This window comes from Trachemys scripta, chromosome 1 (genome assembly GCF_013100865.1).
Source record: "Trachemys scripta elegans isolate TJP31775 chromosome 1, CAS_Tse_1.0, whole genome shotgun sequence".
Lineage (NCBI taxonomy): Eukaryota > Metazoa > Chordata > Testudines > Emydidae > Trachemys > Trachemys scripta.
Window position 1 is genome coordinate 249,911,986 of NC_048298.1, and position 18,374 is coordinate 249,930,359.

At 41.6% G+C, this 18,374-nt stretch overlaps 1 protein-coding gene and 1 long non-coding RNA gene across 3 annotated transcripts in view; one reads left to right on the forward strand and one right to left on the reverse strand.

Moving 5' to 3' along the window:
* SLC15A1 (solute carrier family 15 member 1) overlaps positions 1 to 3,036 on the forward strand; it is a 53,134-nt gene extending 50,098 nt beyond the window's left edge. The window contains exon 23 of the mRNA XM_034758222.1: positions 1,153 to 3,036. Within this exon, the coding sequence (XP_034614113.1) occupies positions 1,153 to 1,347 (195 nt within the window). The 3' untranslated portion in view covers positions 1,348 to 3,036. The remainder of the gene's footprint in view (positions 1 to 1,152) is intronic.
* Positions 3,037 to 4,869: 1,833 nt separating this feature from the next.
* Positions 4,870 to 18,337, reverse strand: LOC117870839. 2 transcript variants are annotated; one of them, XR_004644051.1, is made up of 4 exons: positions 18,145 to 18,337; positions 17,623 to 17,796; positions 6,851 to 6,923; positions 4,870 to 5,770 (listed from the first exon to the last, which is right to left on the reverse strand). It is a non-coding gene; the product is annotated as an uncharacterized LOC117870839 (long non-coding RNA). The 2 variants fall into 2 exon arrangements; XR_004644052.1 differs by lacking the exon at positions 17,623 to 17,796.
* Between the last annotated feature and the right edge of the window lie 37 nt (positions 18,338 to 18,374).

The window sequence follows — 18,374 nt, forward strand, 5'->3', positions numbered from 1 at the left end:
AATTACTACAGTGACCAGGAGGAGGGGAAGACTACTCCTGCAAATGGTAGAAGCTCAACTGGGCTAATGGGACAATAATAGGGCAGCCCAGGAAAAACATGTTTTTAATCTCTACCCACCAGGGTTCCTCTGCTATCCACAGATGAGGCCCACAGAATCCCTTTCTGCCCTCCCATTATTTAAAAACCTCTACCTTCAGAGTCACAGTTCTTCTGGCTGAAGAGGACTAGGCAGAATCCCTTCAGAAAGTATCAGTGCCACTCTAATTAGAAGGCTTCAGTTCGGGGGGGGGGGGGGGGGGAAATGACCCCCTTCTTAAACGTGGACTTTTATGACGTTCCTGACCCCTGCTAGGCCGAGCAGCAAGAAAACAAAACATGATTAATTAAGGTTTTCCACTCTTGAGTACTTATTTATTTAATTAATTTGTTATATATTTGTATTACTGTAGTGCCTAGGAGACTTCTTCATGACCAGTGTTCTATTGCGCTAGGTGCTGTACAAACACAGAACAGAAAGGTTGAGTGAATGTGAGGGGTCGAGTTTCACTCACTGCAATCAGTGAAAGCTTTGCCATAGACTTCAGTGGGAATAAGATCATGCCTGCTTAGCTCCCACTAGGGCAGTGGTTTTCAACCTGTGGTCCACGGACCCGGAGGGTCCACAGACTATGTCTAAGATTTCCAAAGGGGTCCACATCTCCATTTGAAATTTTTTAAAGATCTGCAAATGAAAAGAGGTTGAAAACCATTGCACTAGGGTAAATACAGTTCTAGACAAAGAGAACTATATAGAGATTCATCTGCAGTCAATCAGTAACTCTACAGCATCACCTGGAACAGACTGCAGAGCCTTCTCAGCGTGCCCAGACTTTATACTTTGGTTTATTTTTAGATGTACATGAGATACCTGGACAGATCTCAAAAGTCCAAAGTAATTTGGGTACCTAGTCCCTTCTAAAGCCACATCATAATTTTGTGTGGGTGGGTGTGTGTGTGTGTGAGTGTGAGTGAGAGAGAGAGAATATAGATAGACAATAATTCTATCTTTTGAACCAATTCAGGAATGTCTGTTTGTTTACAGTAAAATAGCATTATGATAGTGAACCACAGAAATGCCTATAGATAAATAATAACGTTTGTTTCTTTACAGTGGGCAGAATATGTGCTGTTTGCTGCTTTACTGATGGCAGTTTGCATTATATTTTCCATCATGGCTTATTTTTACACCTATGTGGATCCAGTTGAGATTGAAGCCCAACTTGATGAGGATGAAAAGAAGAAAATGGAAAATGAGAAAAGCATTTGTGAAAATGGAACTGGGCCTATCTCTCAGAGTGAGATGTAAAGATGAACTCAGAGTTTAATGATGTAAATTTATGGCATCCCATTAACTACATCCACAGTAAGAGGAACTGGAGTATCCTTAACAACCATTGGATGGGCTCTCTCATAGGAAGGGGGGAAAGAGCATTGCTCATTTAAAATGCAGACCCTCCTGAGGAGCAAGATCAAGAGCTTAGTCTTTTGTACAGAACATGATACTCTAAGAAAACTCGGGAAACTTGCTCCCAGCAGAATTTGCACTTTAAAAATGGACCTGAAGCTTAAATCCCAAAGCATTAAAATACTGAAATTGCACTTGACAGTGTTGAAGAGTTCCTGTGATGAAAAGATGTATTATTTTTATATTGTATTGTAATTTTATATTGTGAAAAGGAAAATATTGCCAGAAAATATTAATTAAAGCCAAGCCGTTTGCACAGCCCCAGCAGCCCACTATTATTCAGGAGCAACTGGTCAGTGGAGTTTTGAAAATCCTTTTTTAAACTGCCTTACAAATAATGAATGCAAAAATGCATGGATTAATTATAGAAAGCTGTACATACTGTATATGTTACCAGTTAGTATTGCACTACAGACCCCTCCAACCCACCTGTGCACTCTATCTACCCATTTAACTACTGGTAACTTTAACCAAATATTTTAGACTCAGATGGCCACCAAGATGAAGACAAAGGAGAATGGAACTCTGGATGAGCAGTAGCATCTAAAATAAAACTCACATAATAACAAAATAATGTAGTTTGAGGTGTTTCTTTGAGCGGGAAAAGGAGTTGAATATAGTGTTTCATGCTAAGGAAGAACTTTAGACCCCTACCTTACTTGGAGTGGATTTGTCAAGATGTTACGACAGGCTCCTCTGCCAGCCTCTCTTTTGCCCACTAAGTTTACAAACAGAAGCAAATAGTTCCCATTGAGGACAACATCTTCTGCCCAAAGTGTTGTCCTTAACAAATATAGCACTTATTTGCAAACTGTTAACTCTTTTCTTTTAACTTTAAAGTAATAGTTAGAAAAAGTATGTACACATAAGTATACACAGGTACATCATATGCTACTCTAATAGGCATGGAGTTAAGTATATGGGAAGCATTCAAATAGGATAAGAGGGATAAATCTTCAGTGAACATGTGAAGAATTGGCATTTTTTGCAATTTTAGGTTGGCCAAAAGACTAATGAGTGGGCTTCTTGGTTATTTGGGTCTGAGGCAAATGATTTATTTTTAACTTGCTTTGAAAAGAGAATATAATATTGCAATGCCAATTGGCAAAAGTTGTCATGCTCATGGTGGGAGTGGGGACAGGAAGAGTGTTACAGTATAGCAGAATGTTCAAGAAGGTAACAGAAACTTGCTTCATTATCTGATCTCAAAGATCTACGCAAATCCCATCTAAAACATAGAAAAATTGCAGCATATTTTTCGTTTTCATAAAATACATTTAATTCAGTGAGAATCACGTATATTTTAACCCTATTCTTCTGTGAAAACATTAAGTATCCAAGTTCACTTCCTTATTTAAATTAGAGATGAGTTGACTTATATAACAGTATTAGCAGAAAATTTTCAAATAGCTTGTTACGCACACAACTATGACAAACAATCCAGTTAGACTTTACATCAGCCACAAAGCATGTACTACACTACAGTAACTTCATTTGAAGTATGAGTATCTCACACAAATGTTTTCACTGGTGGTGCACCAGCTATCTATCCTAATAATTTACAATAAAAACAGAATTAAAAAAAAACACTTCTTTTTTCCTGTTCCACCTTCTCTGCAATCTCATGTCATAATGACTCGCTAGCTGATAAAAGAGATCTGGATACCAGGCTTTGGATCTAATCAGTATTGCTGCCTAAACATCCAGATGAGTCACTATAAAGTGACAAGTGTTTGTCTCTGCCTCCACAGGGTTTGAATGTCCAGCCCCTGCTATCCCAGGTTAAGAGTGCAAGAACAATTTCTGAAGTTGACTTGTCACTGTCTGGTAGAATATAATGCTACTTAGACCACTAGTCTACTTGGAAGGATATTAGGCTTCATATATATTTTTTACTGAAGACAGGATATGCTCATATTAATCAAGTGACAATATGATACATTGAAGTTTGTCATAAGTGCAAGGCTGATTATAAAAATCTACTGTAACTTTGATTAGAAATGAAATCTGTGTACGTGCAGATTGATTTTAATCTTGATGTACGAATTTATATTTCCATATGCTGCTAATGTTATATATTACACAACACAAAGTTCTGCTATATTATTCTGAAATCATCTGGCTTGTTTAAATGAGAATCCCGGACTCCACTGGGAAATTTAGAAGTTTACGTTCAACATTAAAGTGTCTTATACAAACCAAGTCCTTGCTACTAGCAGGGCCGGCTCCAGGCACCAGCTTAACAAGCAGGTGTTTGGGGCGGCCAAGGGAGAGGGGCGGCACCTGCGGCAATTTGGGGGCCCTCTAGGAGCGAAGGACTTGCCGCTGAACTGCCGCCACCGATTGCGGCTTTTTTTTTTTTTTTTTTTTGCTTGGGGCGGCAGAAATGCTGGAGCCGGCCCTGCTACTAGGTATTCTTTTCAATCCTCCTGCTGTGTCTGACATCAACATACTGCTTTGGGTTGTTTTATTCTGTAGGCCTCATTAGAGTTTTGAACTAATAAAAGCTTAAATCGTCTATAGAAGGGAATACTATATATCCACTGCATGTAATTGCAATGTCCTCATTTAACACCATTAACTAGTACAACTTGATTATCATAAAAATCAGAGGTTTGGTTTTATTTGTATGGTGCTTATCACATCACTGGCCCTCTTACACAGGATAGGATAATGATGACAAAACAGAGAACTGCCTCCAGTGGCCCAGAAAGAACAAGCCAATCTGTCATCAAAAACAAAAGCCAAGCCAAAAAAGAAATGCAAAAAAGGAGGCCAAGCCATCAAAGGCGAACAGATCCTAACAAGTCTTGAAGACAGTCGCAGAGGCCAGGATGCACAAAAGGAGTTAGGCATTGCAGCGCTGATTGTCACAGCACCTAACTTTTAGATGTCTAGAAAATCACTGGAATTCACAAACCCTAAGTTAAGCGCTTAGGCTCCCTATACAATGCATGGGGAAAGACTGGCACCTTGGAACGATTCACAAAATCATGCTAGGCAGGGATCTGTCTAAGCTAGCCAATGGAAGATGCCAACTGGGTGTGTGAAGGACTTTTAGCCCAGCAGTTAGGGTACTCACCTGAGATGTGGGAGACCCTGCATTCAAGTCCCCCCTGTGCCTGAGCAGGAAAAGGGATTTGAAGAGGGATCTGCCACCTCTCAGGTATGTACTCTAATCACTGGGCTATGGGCTATTCTGATGCAGTGCTCCCTCAGTCTCTCCTGTTGAAATTGCTGCACTGTAAATAAATAATTACATCATCACTGGAACATGGGAACTGGGTCTCCCACATCCTTGGTGAATATTCTAACCACCAGGCTCAGAATCCTGTACAAGGAAACATGCCTGGTATTATGTGTGTACAGCCCTTTCCCTGGAGAGCTTACAATTTAATTTGACAAGACACACATGTAAGAAACAGAGGCGGAGGGAGGATGAGCATATTAGCTAGCTTGTGGACAACACAGGTTCTTAATTATGTGCTTAACTTGATGTTCCAAATCATATACATGTGTTTTAAAATGTTTTATAAATAAATATCAGCAATCCCCACTGGCATCTACCTAGTCATTATCATCTGGCAATTTCCAGTAGCCATCATGGTAGAAGTAAGTCTTGGGGAAGGATTTAAATGGGGAGAGGGCTGGGGCTTTACAGACTAGTTCTGTGAGACTGTTGCATGCATAAGGGATAGAGGTTAAAGTATAAAATTATTTGTTTGAGATGGAGACAAACAAGGGGTCAAATCTGTCATCACTGGTGAAGCAGGGAAAGGACACAAGATATAAGAGCAGACAAGTAAGGAGGGGCACAGTTGTGAAAGCCCTTGAAGTTAAGAACAGCAGGCTTGGAGGGCAATAGGAATAGGCACAGCCATATACCTTGGGCCCAGAAAAAGGATTACTTCAATGAGATGTTGAATTGAATCCACAATTTTTTCTGCAACCAGGACAGCCCATGGAGAATGGGTGTTACTGTTTCCCTTTACCTTACACACAAAAGAATACCTAGACAGCAATATTCTACATACAACAGTCCCTGGATCAATTCCAAAGGGATCCCAGTCATTACAGGAAGAAGTTTACATTAATTGTGCCTTTGTCAGTGAGATCTATATTTGAAAGAAAAGGGCAGATGTTCCACACAATGCAGCAATGTCAGAAGATTTTCTGAAGTGCATCACAACACTGTAATCCATGCTGAAAGAATGACACCAAATGATCTCTTGGCAAATTCTGGACAGGAGTGGCAGCTCTCTTCCTGTAAAAAAAGAAAAAGAAGAAAATAGAAAAAAAGGGAGCCTACATAGTCAAACAAAAAGAGAAAACATGTTTGTAAGACTATGAGAGGGAAATGGTGCTTGAAAATACAACAGTTACAGTGATCAATATCTATTTCTGATTCTGATAATTATAATTCCTTTCACAATTAGAAATAAATGCCCAGGAGATGAAAAAGGAACCTAGATTTCCAGCTGTCTGCTTATATGTATTCTATGTTTTTGCTGTTTTTGCCTCTTCCTTGCAAGCCTTAACTGACTGTATTGTACCTCTTTGTTTAGATCTCTCCCCACTTTCGCGTTATCTGGTACGGTTTTTTTTAACTCTAAATTGAAACATTCACTTCAAGTGAATTGAAATATGTATTTCTATGGAACAATGAGGACTAGATTACTTGAATCCTTGTAAATTCATTTTCTTGAAAATCAATACCTTCACAGAGCTGTGTTTCTGGTTCTTCCCTATTGGTAAAAAAAAATAGCTAAGGGATGGCATATCCTTAGGAGGGATATCCTATTTTCTAGGGTCTTTTCTTCACAAGAAAATTGTATCCATTTAACTCAACTTTAGTTAAATAGTTGCAATCCCCTTGGGTGGACACTTTTATTTTGCTTTAAGAGTGTGCCTTATATTGATTTAGCTTAAAATACGGGTTCCTTACTAACATAAGATGAATTGATGATATAAGGTAGTTTAAAACCAAAATAAGAGTGTCCACACATGGGGGTTGCATCTTTTAACTAAAATTAATCAGTTCAACTTTTTAATATAGACAAGGCCTGGAGCACTGAATAGGCAGAGCTACCTCAGGGAATACAGAATAAAGTGAATGGGGAGAGAGAGGCTGCATCACTGTATTATTTCTTCCTTCATAGGACTCAGGTTCTGGGGATTCAGGGAAGGGTAAGTGACCAGCATACTACAACCCCTCTTCTGCTTCAAGAAGCAGCAGTCAATTTGTCCTTATGGTTTCACACTCCCTCCCTACATCTAGGGATAGAATGTACCCACAAATGTTAACATTAACATTCCAAGAGATTGTAAGAGAACTCCTACTCACTTATAGTTTGTCTTCTTTACTTCTCTGACTCATTGCAGGCCTGGTTCTTCCTTGCTCTGCTGACCCAAGAAAGCTGTAAAACAAATGGATCCAGCCAGTGAGGAATTATCCCAGCATAACAGGAGTTTCTGCATGATGTGGAGCTGGTGTACTGGCTCTACATCATCCCCACTCACAACCCCAGATGTAGGAGGCAGAGCTGCTAGGCTACTGCTATTCCCAACTTCTGGGACAATGGACAGACAGGAACAAGTCAGAGAAGCCCAGATGCTATTTAACATCCACTGCAGACTGAAGCAGCTTCTGGATGGCTTCAGAATAGAACAGACCTATGGCTTAGGGCCTCTTGTTGTCAGGGGAACCCTCCTCACAAGAGCTGTGCCAAGTAGAGTTTGAGTGCATCAGTTAATCATGGCTTGAAGTTGTGTATAAGACATCTAAGTATATTTATTTTAAATTCTTGTTACAGTTTTTACCTTGTGCAGCAGAGATTCCCTTCTTTCTTTTATCACTAAAATTGACAGCATTGTGTATGTCAGATTGTAGAGTTTTCAGTTAAAACTGTCCCAGAACATTAGTAGTTTTATTTGTATAGATAGAGAAAGGGAGCTAAGTATCATTGTTCAACCACTAGGTGGCAGAAAAGCACATACTAATAAAGACTTTAAAGGGGTAGCATCACTGGATTTGATTTATCAAAGGGCTAATTGCTTAGATTTTTTTTAATAAGGACTATCAGTCACAATTATTACAAGCACTATCTAATTATTAAAATTATCTAATACATAAATATAACTAATTGCTAGTGAAGATTACAGAATTTCTATATTTCCAGAAAAGCAACATCATTCTGACTGGTTGGTTCAAAGGCTACCCTGCAGCAACCATGTTGGCAGCCATCTCTACATAAAGCTAGTCTCACAAACAATAGCACAAAAATTATGAAAAGCGGTCTTGTTTTCAAATAGAAAATACTAAAATACTTATCAAAGACAAAAGCTGACCACAGTGCAACACCCAACACTGCTATACTAAAAAATGTTAAAATCACATTAAAATTAACCAGAGAAGGACCCAGACCCAAGAGATGTCTGGCACCAATTAATACCACTTCAATTGAACTAGATTATAGCTTATTAAAGTTCTTTCCTTTTCAGGCCGGAACATCACACAGCAAGTTAAAAACCTGTGGTTGCACTAACCTGGCAAATAAGAAGTGCCAAATAACTATGCCAGTTATTAGCTTACAAGTGCAACTCTAACTTGTCTTTTTAAAAATAGAATTCATTAGCAAATATAACCACTGAAAAGTAAATCACAAAGCTGAACTTCTTTCATGACTGAGTAAAACTACAGTCAATCAAATGAAAATATGGTAACTAAAACAAATGCAGATGTATACAGACAGCCCTTCAAAAGACTGCAAAGAGGTTTATTAAAAACCCCCATAAATATTATGACTGAATCAAAAATATCCCTAAGGTGTAAATAAAGAAAAAAACCGACTCAGCCACATTTACAAAAATACTATAAATATTTAACAAATCCATTTCAGTACTACAAGGTACATGAAATCCAGACTATATTTATCCAGCAAATCAAGTTGTATTGTATAGTAATTTAAGTAATAATTAATACTATCTGTTTAAAGACCTACAAATAGGTAAAGAATGAACTGAACTACCCTGGCTGCAAAGTTTCTGTATTTCTCCTGTAAGAACTGGTGCCACTACATAAAGAAGAAACTTGAACTCTGGTACTGGAAGATAAAAAAAAAATCCCTTTCATTTTACTTCTAAAATGTATATGCAATTGTGAGGCTACATTTCACCACAGGTCAAACGTGCTGTTTGATAAATTTGCTAACTGAAATTAGTCACTATCTGTAACAAGTTCACTCAGGTCTCCCAGATCCTCGACTAGTCCACTGACCACAAGAACATTTTTCCTCTGCTGCGGTTTCCACCTTTGGCCATTAGAGTGGGCAGGCAGAGTACCCGGTCCCTCTGTCTCTGCGGAGCAGAGCCTTAGCACAGGCACTAGTAGCAAAGCTACCCACCTTCCCAAGCTCGGCAGCAGGCATCCTCCATCCGTGTGGAGGTTAAGACAAGAGACCAGAGAAGCCCACTGCCCTGTAGGCTGGAGATGGGGCATCTACTGGAGCCGACTAAGGGATTGGGGACCATAGGAGTGGGAAGTTGCAGGAGTTTTCTGAGAATGAGCAAGGGCTGCAGGAGCCTGGTATGGGGCTAAAAGACTGGGAAAATGTGAAGCTACTGGAGCCTGCTAGGATGGAGTGGGACTGGTGGCTTAAGGAACTTGCTGGGTGACCTGCCAGTGGGGAGCAGAGGAATGGGAGGGAGAGGAGATAGGGAGCAGGTACACAGGGCCTGCGTTTTTGCGGGTACATATTTGGTATGCATTCTAGGTTGAATTTTCAACCTGTAATTGTCACACATGCATTGTGGGGGTAACTGGGGGGAGTCATAAAGCAGAACACAAATCAAAAATCATAATTTATTCTCTTTTTATCATGTTCTTAGGCCAATCTCATGGTTCTGACTCATGGTTTTTAAACTCTTGGAGATGGCAATATTGCAGATTGCTGGCACTAAAGACTGAAGCCTTATGTTTAACTACTGAAAAGATTTAATTCCAACAGTGCAGGCATTCCCACATTGCCCTGCTGTAGTATCTCAACTCTGCAAGGAACCATCTCTGCAGGTGTAAAGGCACGTAGAGAGACAAGGTTTCGAGCTTACACAGAGCTCTTCTTCAGGTCTGGGAAAATATTATTAATTATTATTATATTTTTTTATTATTTATTTTATTAGTTTTCCGAGACCTGAAGAAGAGTTCTGTATAAGCTCAAAAGCTTATCTCTCTCACCAACAGAAGTTGATTCCATAAAAGATAATTACCTCACTCACCTTGTCTCGCTAATATCCTGGAACTGACATGGCTACAACATAAAGGCATACCTAAAGGCAGGTAGGTGAGTTTACAGTCAGTCTTTGGTCTCCCTGCTCAGATTGAGGGTACTTAGTAGTGCCAGTTGTGAAGGTGGACTGTGTGGTGAAAACTACATTGAAGCTACCAATCCATTTCACATAGAACATCAAAAATCCAGCAGATGGTAATCTCTTTCAGTTGTTACTACTGACCCAGAGGGACTCAGCGCAATGACTGAGAGGTACAACTATTTAAACTTACAAATGAATTACCAGGTGAGTAAAGTGCTAAAATATTACAATTCAAGAAACTAAACAGTGCAGTTAATTATATAAACCAGGGATCAGCACCCTTTGGCATGCAGCTTGCCAGGGTAAGCCCCCTGGCGGGCCAGGCCGGTTTGTTTACCTGCCGCGTCAGCAGGTTCGGCTAATCGCCTCAGCAGGTTCCCGCAGCCCCCATTGGCCTGGAGCGGTGAACCACAGCCAGTGGGAGCCGCAATCGGCCGAACCTGCTGACGCAGCAGGTAAACAAACCAGCCAGCCTGCCAGGGGGCTTACTCTGGCGAGCCGCCGTGCCAAAGCTTGCCGATCCCTGATATAAACCAATTTAACTTTTAACTTTCACTTGACCAATACTTGCCATAGTTTTGTTATCCAGTCATTGTAGGGCAAGCCTCTCTATTCAACTTACTTCACATGGACCATAATACAGCAGGCAAGTATTTTAGATCTGTGGTAAAACTTATTGTCATGGGACACAGTTTTAAGTTACTGCAGCTCATCAGTATCACTGGGTCAACTTTAATGGATACATTAGTCTTTGGATTATGCTGTCCTGTGATGGACACATTTATCAGTTTGAGAAAAGAATTGGTGTCCTCATTATAAAAATGAAATGTGAAAAGAAAACTATATATCATTCTGCTTTTGTGTTGTTTCTTATTTAAAACAAAGAACAAGATTTAATAAAATCAGACTACTTGGGGAAAAGATGCTAAGCAGCATAATCAAACAGTCTCATGTTTCTTAATGAGTTCTAGGTCCCCATCCAATTTTAATTGTCTGCCTGGAATACTAAAATACTTGCAGGCACTTAGATTGTGCACATTATTAATAATCGGCATACCATATAATAGCGTTTTGTTCCATTTCCTGTTAAATCCCAGTGCTCATCCATTATAATTCTCAGTGCTCAGTTATTAGTGAACTTTCTTTAGTTGGTAAGGATGTCAATGAGACTGTAATTTTACTTGAAAATATACCATTGAAGGAAATTGGATGTATGTAGAATGGCATATTGTATATCAACATACTATACATTTTCTTTAGGAGGGACACACAAAATCTAATTACTAATTTTTTTCAGACAATATTAATGAGATGTAAAGGATAAACTTTTTTACCGGTAAATTGTGTTTCTCCAATAGATAAGGTCAGTCTCTAACTAGATGGGTTGTTTTTTATGTCATAATTTTGACATGCACAAGCAATCATTGTAATCGAAGAAGCCAATTGAGGTGGTCCTGAGGCTTGTGGATGCTTCCTTTGCCTGAATAGTTGACAAAGTATAGTTACAAGCTGAGAGGTCAGAGACAACATTTGGCTGGAGTGAAAAAGATGAAAGAAATGAAGTCTACATACGCTTACTTGAAGAAAACACAGAGAGAGTGTCTGTTTCCAAGGAGAACTACATTTCAGAAACAGGACAGAAGAACATAGATGTAATTCTGTGGATAGCATTAGAATAATCCCAAAGGAAAGGCATCAGAGACTGACTTGATTGGAAAAACTCCATTTTACAGGAAGGAAAAATGGTCTATTCTCAGACTAGGCAGGATCTGTCTTGTAACTACAGTAGTTGGGATCTGTGCAGCTTTCTCTCAGTACAATATGATAGATGGTCATAGGAACAGAAATTGTAAGTACCATAGCAAGGGTTTATAAAGAATGAGTCTTGCTAAACACACCTGCTTTAAAAATAGAATTACAAAATTTGTATATAAAGAGAACACAGTATATATAATAATGGAGATATCCCATCTCCTAGAACTGGAAGGGACCTTGAAAGGTCATTGAGTCCAGCCCCCTGCCTTCACTAGCAGGACCAAGTACTGATTTTGCCCCAGATTCCCAAGTGGCCCCCTCAAGGATTGAACTCACAACCCTGGGTTTAGCAGGCCAATGCTCAAACCACTGAGCTATCCCTCCCCCCCATCATTATCATTAGAATCCATTCCTGTGCAGACTTAGCAGTCCTGAATGACAGCCCCCACATCAGTGCAGTGCTTCAGCCCTTTCTGCCTGATGTCTGAATACACAGATATTCATCCTTACTGCCATCCTGAACTAGAACTGGACAGTTGTGATCATGTTGATGGCACATTTATAGTGGGTGATGATGCATACATTAAAATGGTGAATATAGTACCAGGGCCAGCTCTAGGTTTTTTGCCGCCCCAAGAAAAAAAATTTTTGGCTGCCCCCACCCCAGCCCTGGGCTTCCCCCCCCCCCCCCCCGCGGCCCCCCCCCCGACCCCCCCCCCCCCACCTGCATCCCCTGCTGCCCCAGCCCTGGGCTCTCCCCCCCCACCTGCACCCCCTGCTGCCCCAGCCCTGGGTTCTCCCCCCCACTTGCACCCCCTGCCACCCCAGCCCTGGGCTCTCCCCCCGCACCTGCACCCCCTGCCACCCCAGCCCTGGGCTCTCCCTGTCACACCCCATGCTGCCCCAGCTCTGGGCTCCCGCCTTCCCTCCCACCAGTGCCCCTCCACCCATACACCCCCTGCCGCCCCAGCCGTGGGCTCTCCCCCCACCCCACCTGCACCCTCCTTCCGCCCCAGCCCTGGGTCACTGGTAACTCGCTCCCAGGGCGGGTCATTCAGCAGGAATTTTGGATGTGCACAGAATACAGACAGGATTGGTTCCCATATGGTTACAGAACTGCAGTAAAGTGGAACAATTTTCAGCTTGTGTGATTGAAGGCTATCTGGATGCATATTATAAAACTGTCCTCCATAAATGAGGAAAAGTTGAGGTGCCTTTATTATTCTTTTGTTCCACTCTCTGTTTCTATGGGGAATTTGCCAATGCAATATCACTGTCTTCCTTTTAAACAAATAAAACTAAAAAAAAAAAAAAAAAAAAAAAAAAAGGCAATGGCTGTTGAAAATAGCAATTCCAGTCCTAAAAACCACTGGGAAGCATTTCTTGCTCAATTTTATCCTACTTTTTCTACAGCAAGTTACAGTGGATCAGTGTATTTGATTTGGGAGAAATGAAGTAACAGCTGCCCAAATTGAGCTTGAGCACTCCTAAATTTTGAGGTGTTCAAATCTGGAAGGCAGATGCTGGATTCCCTTTCTGAATATCAGCTAAATCTGGAAAGGAAAAATCAATTTCTGCTTCCATGGCTCAGAAGTGGAAATACTCCTACGTGCCTGGTACTGTATCTAAAGCTGCTCAGGTCCAGTGGAGCCTCCCCTCCCTTACTTTTCATTTTAAATTCTAGTGGGATCCACATACCTCCCTTGCTTAGGCTTCAGATAGAGAAGGGCACTGTCCATTTAGTCCACCCAATTCTTTCTTTGGGGGATACAAGGTGAGGTCACACCAGTATCCCTAGTCCAGTCTGGGGATGTCTTCTGAAGGGGGTATCTGGGCCAAAGCCTTCTACCCCTTGGGCATACTTGTTCCCCATTCACAGTGCCACCCCGCTCTAGCAGTGAGCGCTCCATTCACAGCAAGCTGCAGCATGAGGTTTCAGCTACCATACTCCCTCCCCCTCCCTTTCCTGTTGATAGCGGTCAAGGGAATGCTGGGAAATGTAGTTCTTTCCCTGCTCCAGGGCTGGCTCTATAGGCAGGGAGCTAACCAAGGAACTACAGCTCCCAGGGCCCCCTGTTGGTTCTCAGCGCCCAGGCTGGATACCTGCCGGCTGCCGCCGCTGCAAATGGGTTGCCCCAAGCACCTGCTTGCTTTGCTGGTGCCTAGAGCCGCCCCTGTATAGTACAGCATAGCTGGAGGCATGGGTCTCAAATTGTGGTCAGTGTTGAAGATGAATGGTGGAAAGGAGATATGGGATGGAATTAAAGTGGTTTAGGGCGCCTTCACTTTGCCTTTCCATGCAATTGGTTAAGGAAAAGGTCAACCTTATGCCTCTAACTTATAATTACTTTCTGTTTCTGTTTATTTTTGAAGGTGAATTATAATATCCTTTATAGGCTCTTTAGCTTTTAGTTATTGGCAGGCATGGATAGCCTTATCTCCACTTTAACAAAGTTATTTTTTGTCTTGGAATATAAATTAACTTCAATAGATAATAGGAATTTCATTAATCACAGTTCTTCATTTGAGTTTTGTCATGAAAGTTTGCACATTTATGTAGGTCTGATTCCTTGATCTCAACCATCCTTCCTTCAGGCTTTGAAACACAACTATACAAAAATAACTAATATCAAAGATAAAATATGAACTGGTGGCAGTTTCCAATTTCACATATAGCTAACTACTAGATCATGTAATCTGCCTTAAAACTCATGAGTGCAAGTGCGGTATTTTTTCTGATATTATGCATTTGACGAAAACTACTCAGCTGTTTTCCATTTAACCAAGATCAAAAAAGAATCTGAATAATTTTCTTAATGTCTGAAACACACCATTTGCCCCCATGTTCAAGTAACTCAAAACCAGCTAAATAGATTTCCTTCTAATTTACAGAGAAATTCACCTTTAGCCAGAGAACAAATGCAAGAAATTTCACCTAAAATTTTCTTTTTGAAAAATGCCTTCTCAACCATAACTATTGGACCATTGCTATACTATATGAAGGGTCTGATCCTGTTTTACAACTCACCCCAAACTTTGATGAAAAAGTACCAGAGTAAGGGGAAGCAGGAAAAAGATATACCAGAAATTTCTAGGATTTCTTATAACTAGTTTGAATAATAAAGTCATTGCAGTTTCTTTATTTTAGTTTTATAGATTTTGAGTCTGATTCTTCTTGTTTATACCAGTATAATTCCACTGATATCACAGAAATGTTGTTGGACTGCAAGGGACCTCAGTAGGTCATCAAATCCAGTCCCCTGCACTGAGGCAGGACTAAGTATTATCTAAACCATCCCTAACAGGTGTTTGTCTAACTCAGGGGTCGGCAACATTCGGCACGCGGCTTGCTAGGGTAAGCACCCGGGCCAGTTTTATTTACCTGCTGACGCGACAGGTTCGGCCGATCGTGGCCCCCACTGGCTGCGGTTCGCCATCCCAGGCCAATGGGGCGGCGAGAAGCGGTGCGGGTGAGCGATGTGCTGGCCGCGGCTTCTCGCCGCCCCCACTGGCCCGGGACGGCGAACCGCAGCCAGTGGGGGCCGCGATCGGCCGAACCTGCCGCATCAGCAGGTAAATAAAACTGGCCGGCCCGCCAGGGTGCTTACCCTGGCGAGCCACGTGCCGAATGTTGCCGACCCCTGGTCTAACTTGTTCTCAAAAACCTCCAATGACGGAGATGCTGCAAACCTCCTGTCAGGGTTCTCCCCCCCCCCCACTCTGAATTCTGGGGTATAGATGTGGGGACCCATATGAAAGACCCCCTAAGCTTATATTTGACCAGCTTAGGTTAAAAACTTCCCCAAGGCACAAATTCCTTTCCTTGCCCATGGACAATATTGCTGCCACCACCAAGTGATTTACACAAAAATTCAGGGGAGGGTCACTTGGAATCCCTATCCCCCCAAAATATCCCCTCCAAGCCCCTTCAACCCCTTTCCTGGGGAGGCTTGAGAATAATATACCAACTAATTGCCTTAGCAATGTGAGTACAGACCAGACCCTTTAGGACACTAAAATCAATCAGGTTCTTAAAAGAAGAACTTTATCATAAGGAAAAAAATAAAAGAATCACACCTGCAAAATCAGGATGGAAGGTAACTTTACAGGGTAATAAAAAGATTTAAAACACAGAGGACTCACTTCTGGACTCAGCTTCACATTTACAAAAACAGGAATAAAACTACCTTTGTAGCATAGGAAAATTCACAAGCCAAAACAAAAGATAACCTAACACATTTCCTTGCCTTACTTACAATTTCTGTAATTTTAGGTATGTTTTCAGGAGATGTTGAACCTGATTAGTCTCTCCCTCCATCCAGAGAGGGAACAAAGAAAGAGAGCCACAAACAAAACCTCCTTCCCCCAGATTTGAAAGTACCTTCTTTTCTCATTGGTCCTTCTGGTCAGGTGCCAACTAGGTTATTTGAGCTTCTTAACCCCTTACAGGGAAAGCGATTCAGTACAGCTGCTCAGGAGGGATTTTATGCTACGCTTATCTCTATATTTATGATACCTCCCTAAGTATTTTGTTCCCGTGCTTAACTATCCTTACATGTAGGAAGTTTTTCCTAACGTCTAACCTCAATCTCTCTTGCAGCAATGTAAGCCCATTACTTCTTGTCCTGTCTTCAGTGGTTAAGGAGAACATTTTAACACTCTCCTCTTTATAACAACCTTTGACGTACCTGAAGACTATTATGTCCCCCTCCTCAGTTTTCTCTTCTCTGGATTATACAAACCCAATATTTTAAATCTTTCCTTGTAGGTTATTTTCTAGACCTTTAATCATTTATTTGCTCTCCTCTTAACTTTCTCCGGTTTGTCCATATCTTCCCTGAAGTGTGGTGTCCGGAATTGGACACAATACTCCAATTGAGGCCTTATCAATGCTGAGTAGAATGGAAGAATTACTTCTCGTGTCTTGCATACAACACTCCTGCTAATACAACCCAGAATGATGTTTTCTTTTCTTTTTTTTGTTGCAACAGTATTACACTGTTGACTCATATTTAGTTTGTGATCCACTATAACCCTCTTTCTACAGTACTCCTTCCAAGGCAGTCATTTACCATTTTGTATCCATTCAACTGATTATTCCTTCCTAAGTGCAGTACTTTGCATTTGTCCTTAGTGAATTTCATTCCATTTATTTCATACCATTTCTCCAGTTTGTCAAGATAATTTTGAATTCTAATCCTGTCCTCCAAAGTACTTGCAACCCCTCCCAGCCAGGTATTACTGCTCATTGAGTAACAGGCTTACCCTGTCCTTGGTTTTCCTCAAGCTTCTAATGTATTTGTAAAATATTTTCTTGTTACCCTTTATGTCCCTAGCTAGTTTAATCTTGTTTTGAGTCTTGACATTTCTAATTTTGTCCCTACATATTTGTGTTGTTTTTTATATTAATCATTTCTAATTTGACCTAGTTTCCTCTTTCTGAATTACTCTTTTTTGAGTTTCAGGATGTTGAAGATCTCCTGGTTAAACCATAGTGGTCTCTCACCACACTTCCTATTTTTCCTATGCATTGGGATAGTTTACTCCTGATTTGTGGTATATCCACATTACAGAATATACCAACCTACCTGTGTTATCATAGCTATGCTGACATAACTCCATAGTATAGATGCAGCCTATTGACCGACTGAAGGGTTTTCTGTTGGTATAGAAACACCATCTCCCTGAGCAATACATCTATGGAAACATTCTTCCATCCATGTAGGTATGTCTACACCCGAGGTGTGCTTTTTCACACTCCTGACCAACAGAGCTATGTCAACCTAACTTTTAAGTTTAGACCCAGCCTGATGCTGGTGTGAGAGGAAAATCGGGTCCTCTGTGTGCATGATCTCTACTGAATGGGTGAGGTTATAACAAATGATTGGTGTTAAAGAAAAACATTGAATCCTGGTAATAGAGGAATATGCATATGCACCACTGTAGGATAAAATACGATCTACTCAAATGTTTATTAATTGGCAGTTATCTCACCTTCTAGTCATCAGTTTACAAAGAGGGCCCAAGCCCAGTGAGCTAAATCCAAGGCATATCACCAGGGTATATTAGATAAAAGAGGCAGTAGCAGTTTCCTGTAGATCAAGTGGCAGTAGTATGTAGTTTTAGCACAGAAGATACCAACTTTGATGTCATTTAAGCACACTGGAGCTGATGACAATAGATATTTATGGGGTTAAAGGCAGGATAACCGCGTGGTAGCTAGGAATTTCATTGTATAGTAGTGTAGTGAGTCTGCAGCTATTCTGGGGTGGGGGGTTAGAATGAAGGAGAATTAATCTGGAGCCTCTTTCACCTGGATGTGTGTGGGTCTTTTTATGCAAACTAGACTCCAGCACTAGGACAATGCTCTTGACAAGGCAAAGGAACACTACGCCCTTCCTCCCCAATGCCAGCACGGCACACAGGTTCCCCCAGACAAACACCGGGGGCTGCTCCCTGCAAAGCACTCCGCCCCTCAGACACTGTTCCCCGGGGGCACGTCCCCGGCACGCCTACCTAGAGACACCCCCAGGGCGCAACCACTCCGGCGGCGATTCGCCCCACTCAGCTGGACGGGGGAGGGGTCTAAGCAGGCCCGATCCTAGTGAGCTTAATCCCGGGCGCGTCAACTGGACACACCCGTCACCAGCATCGGGGCGCGAAATTCAGGAACTGCCGCGTGCCACGGGCGGGCACCGCCCGCAGATACCTGGAGAGGGCAGGGCGAGCGCGCGCGCACGCACAGC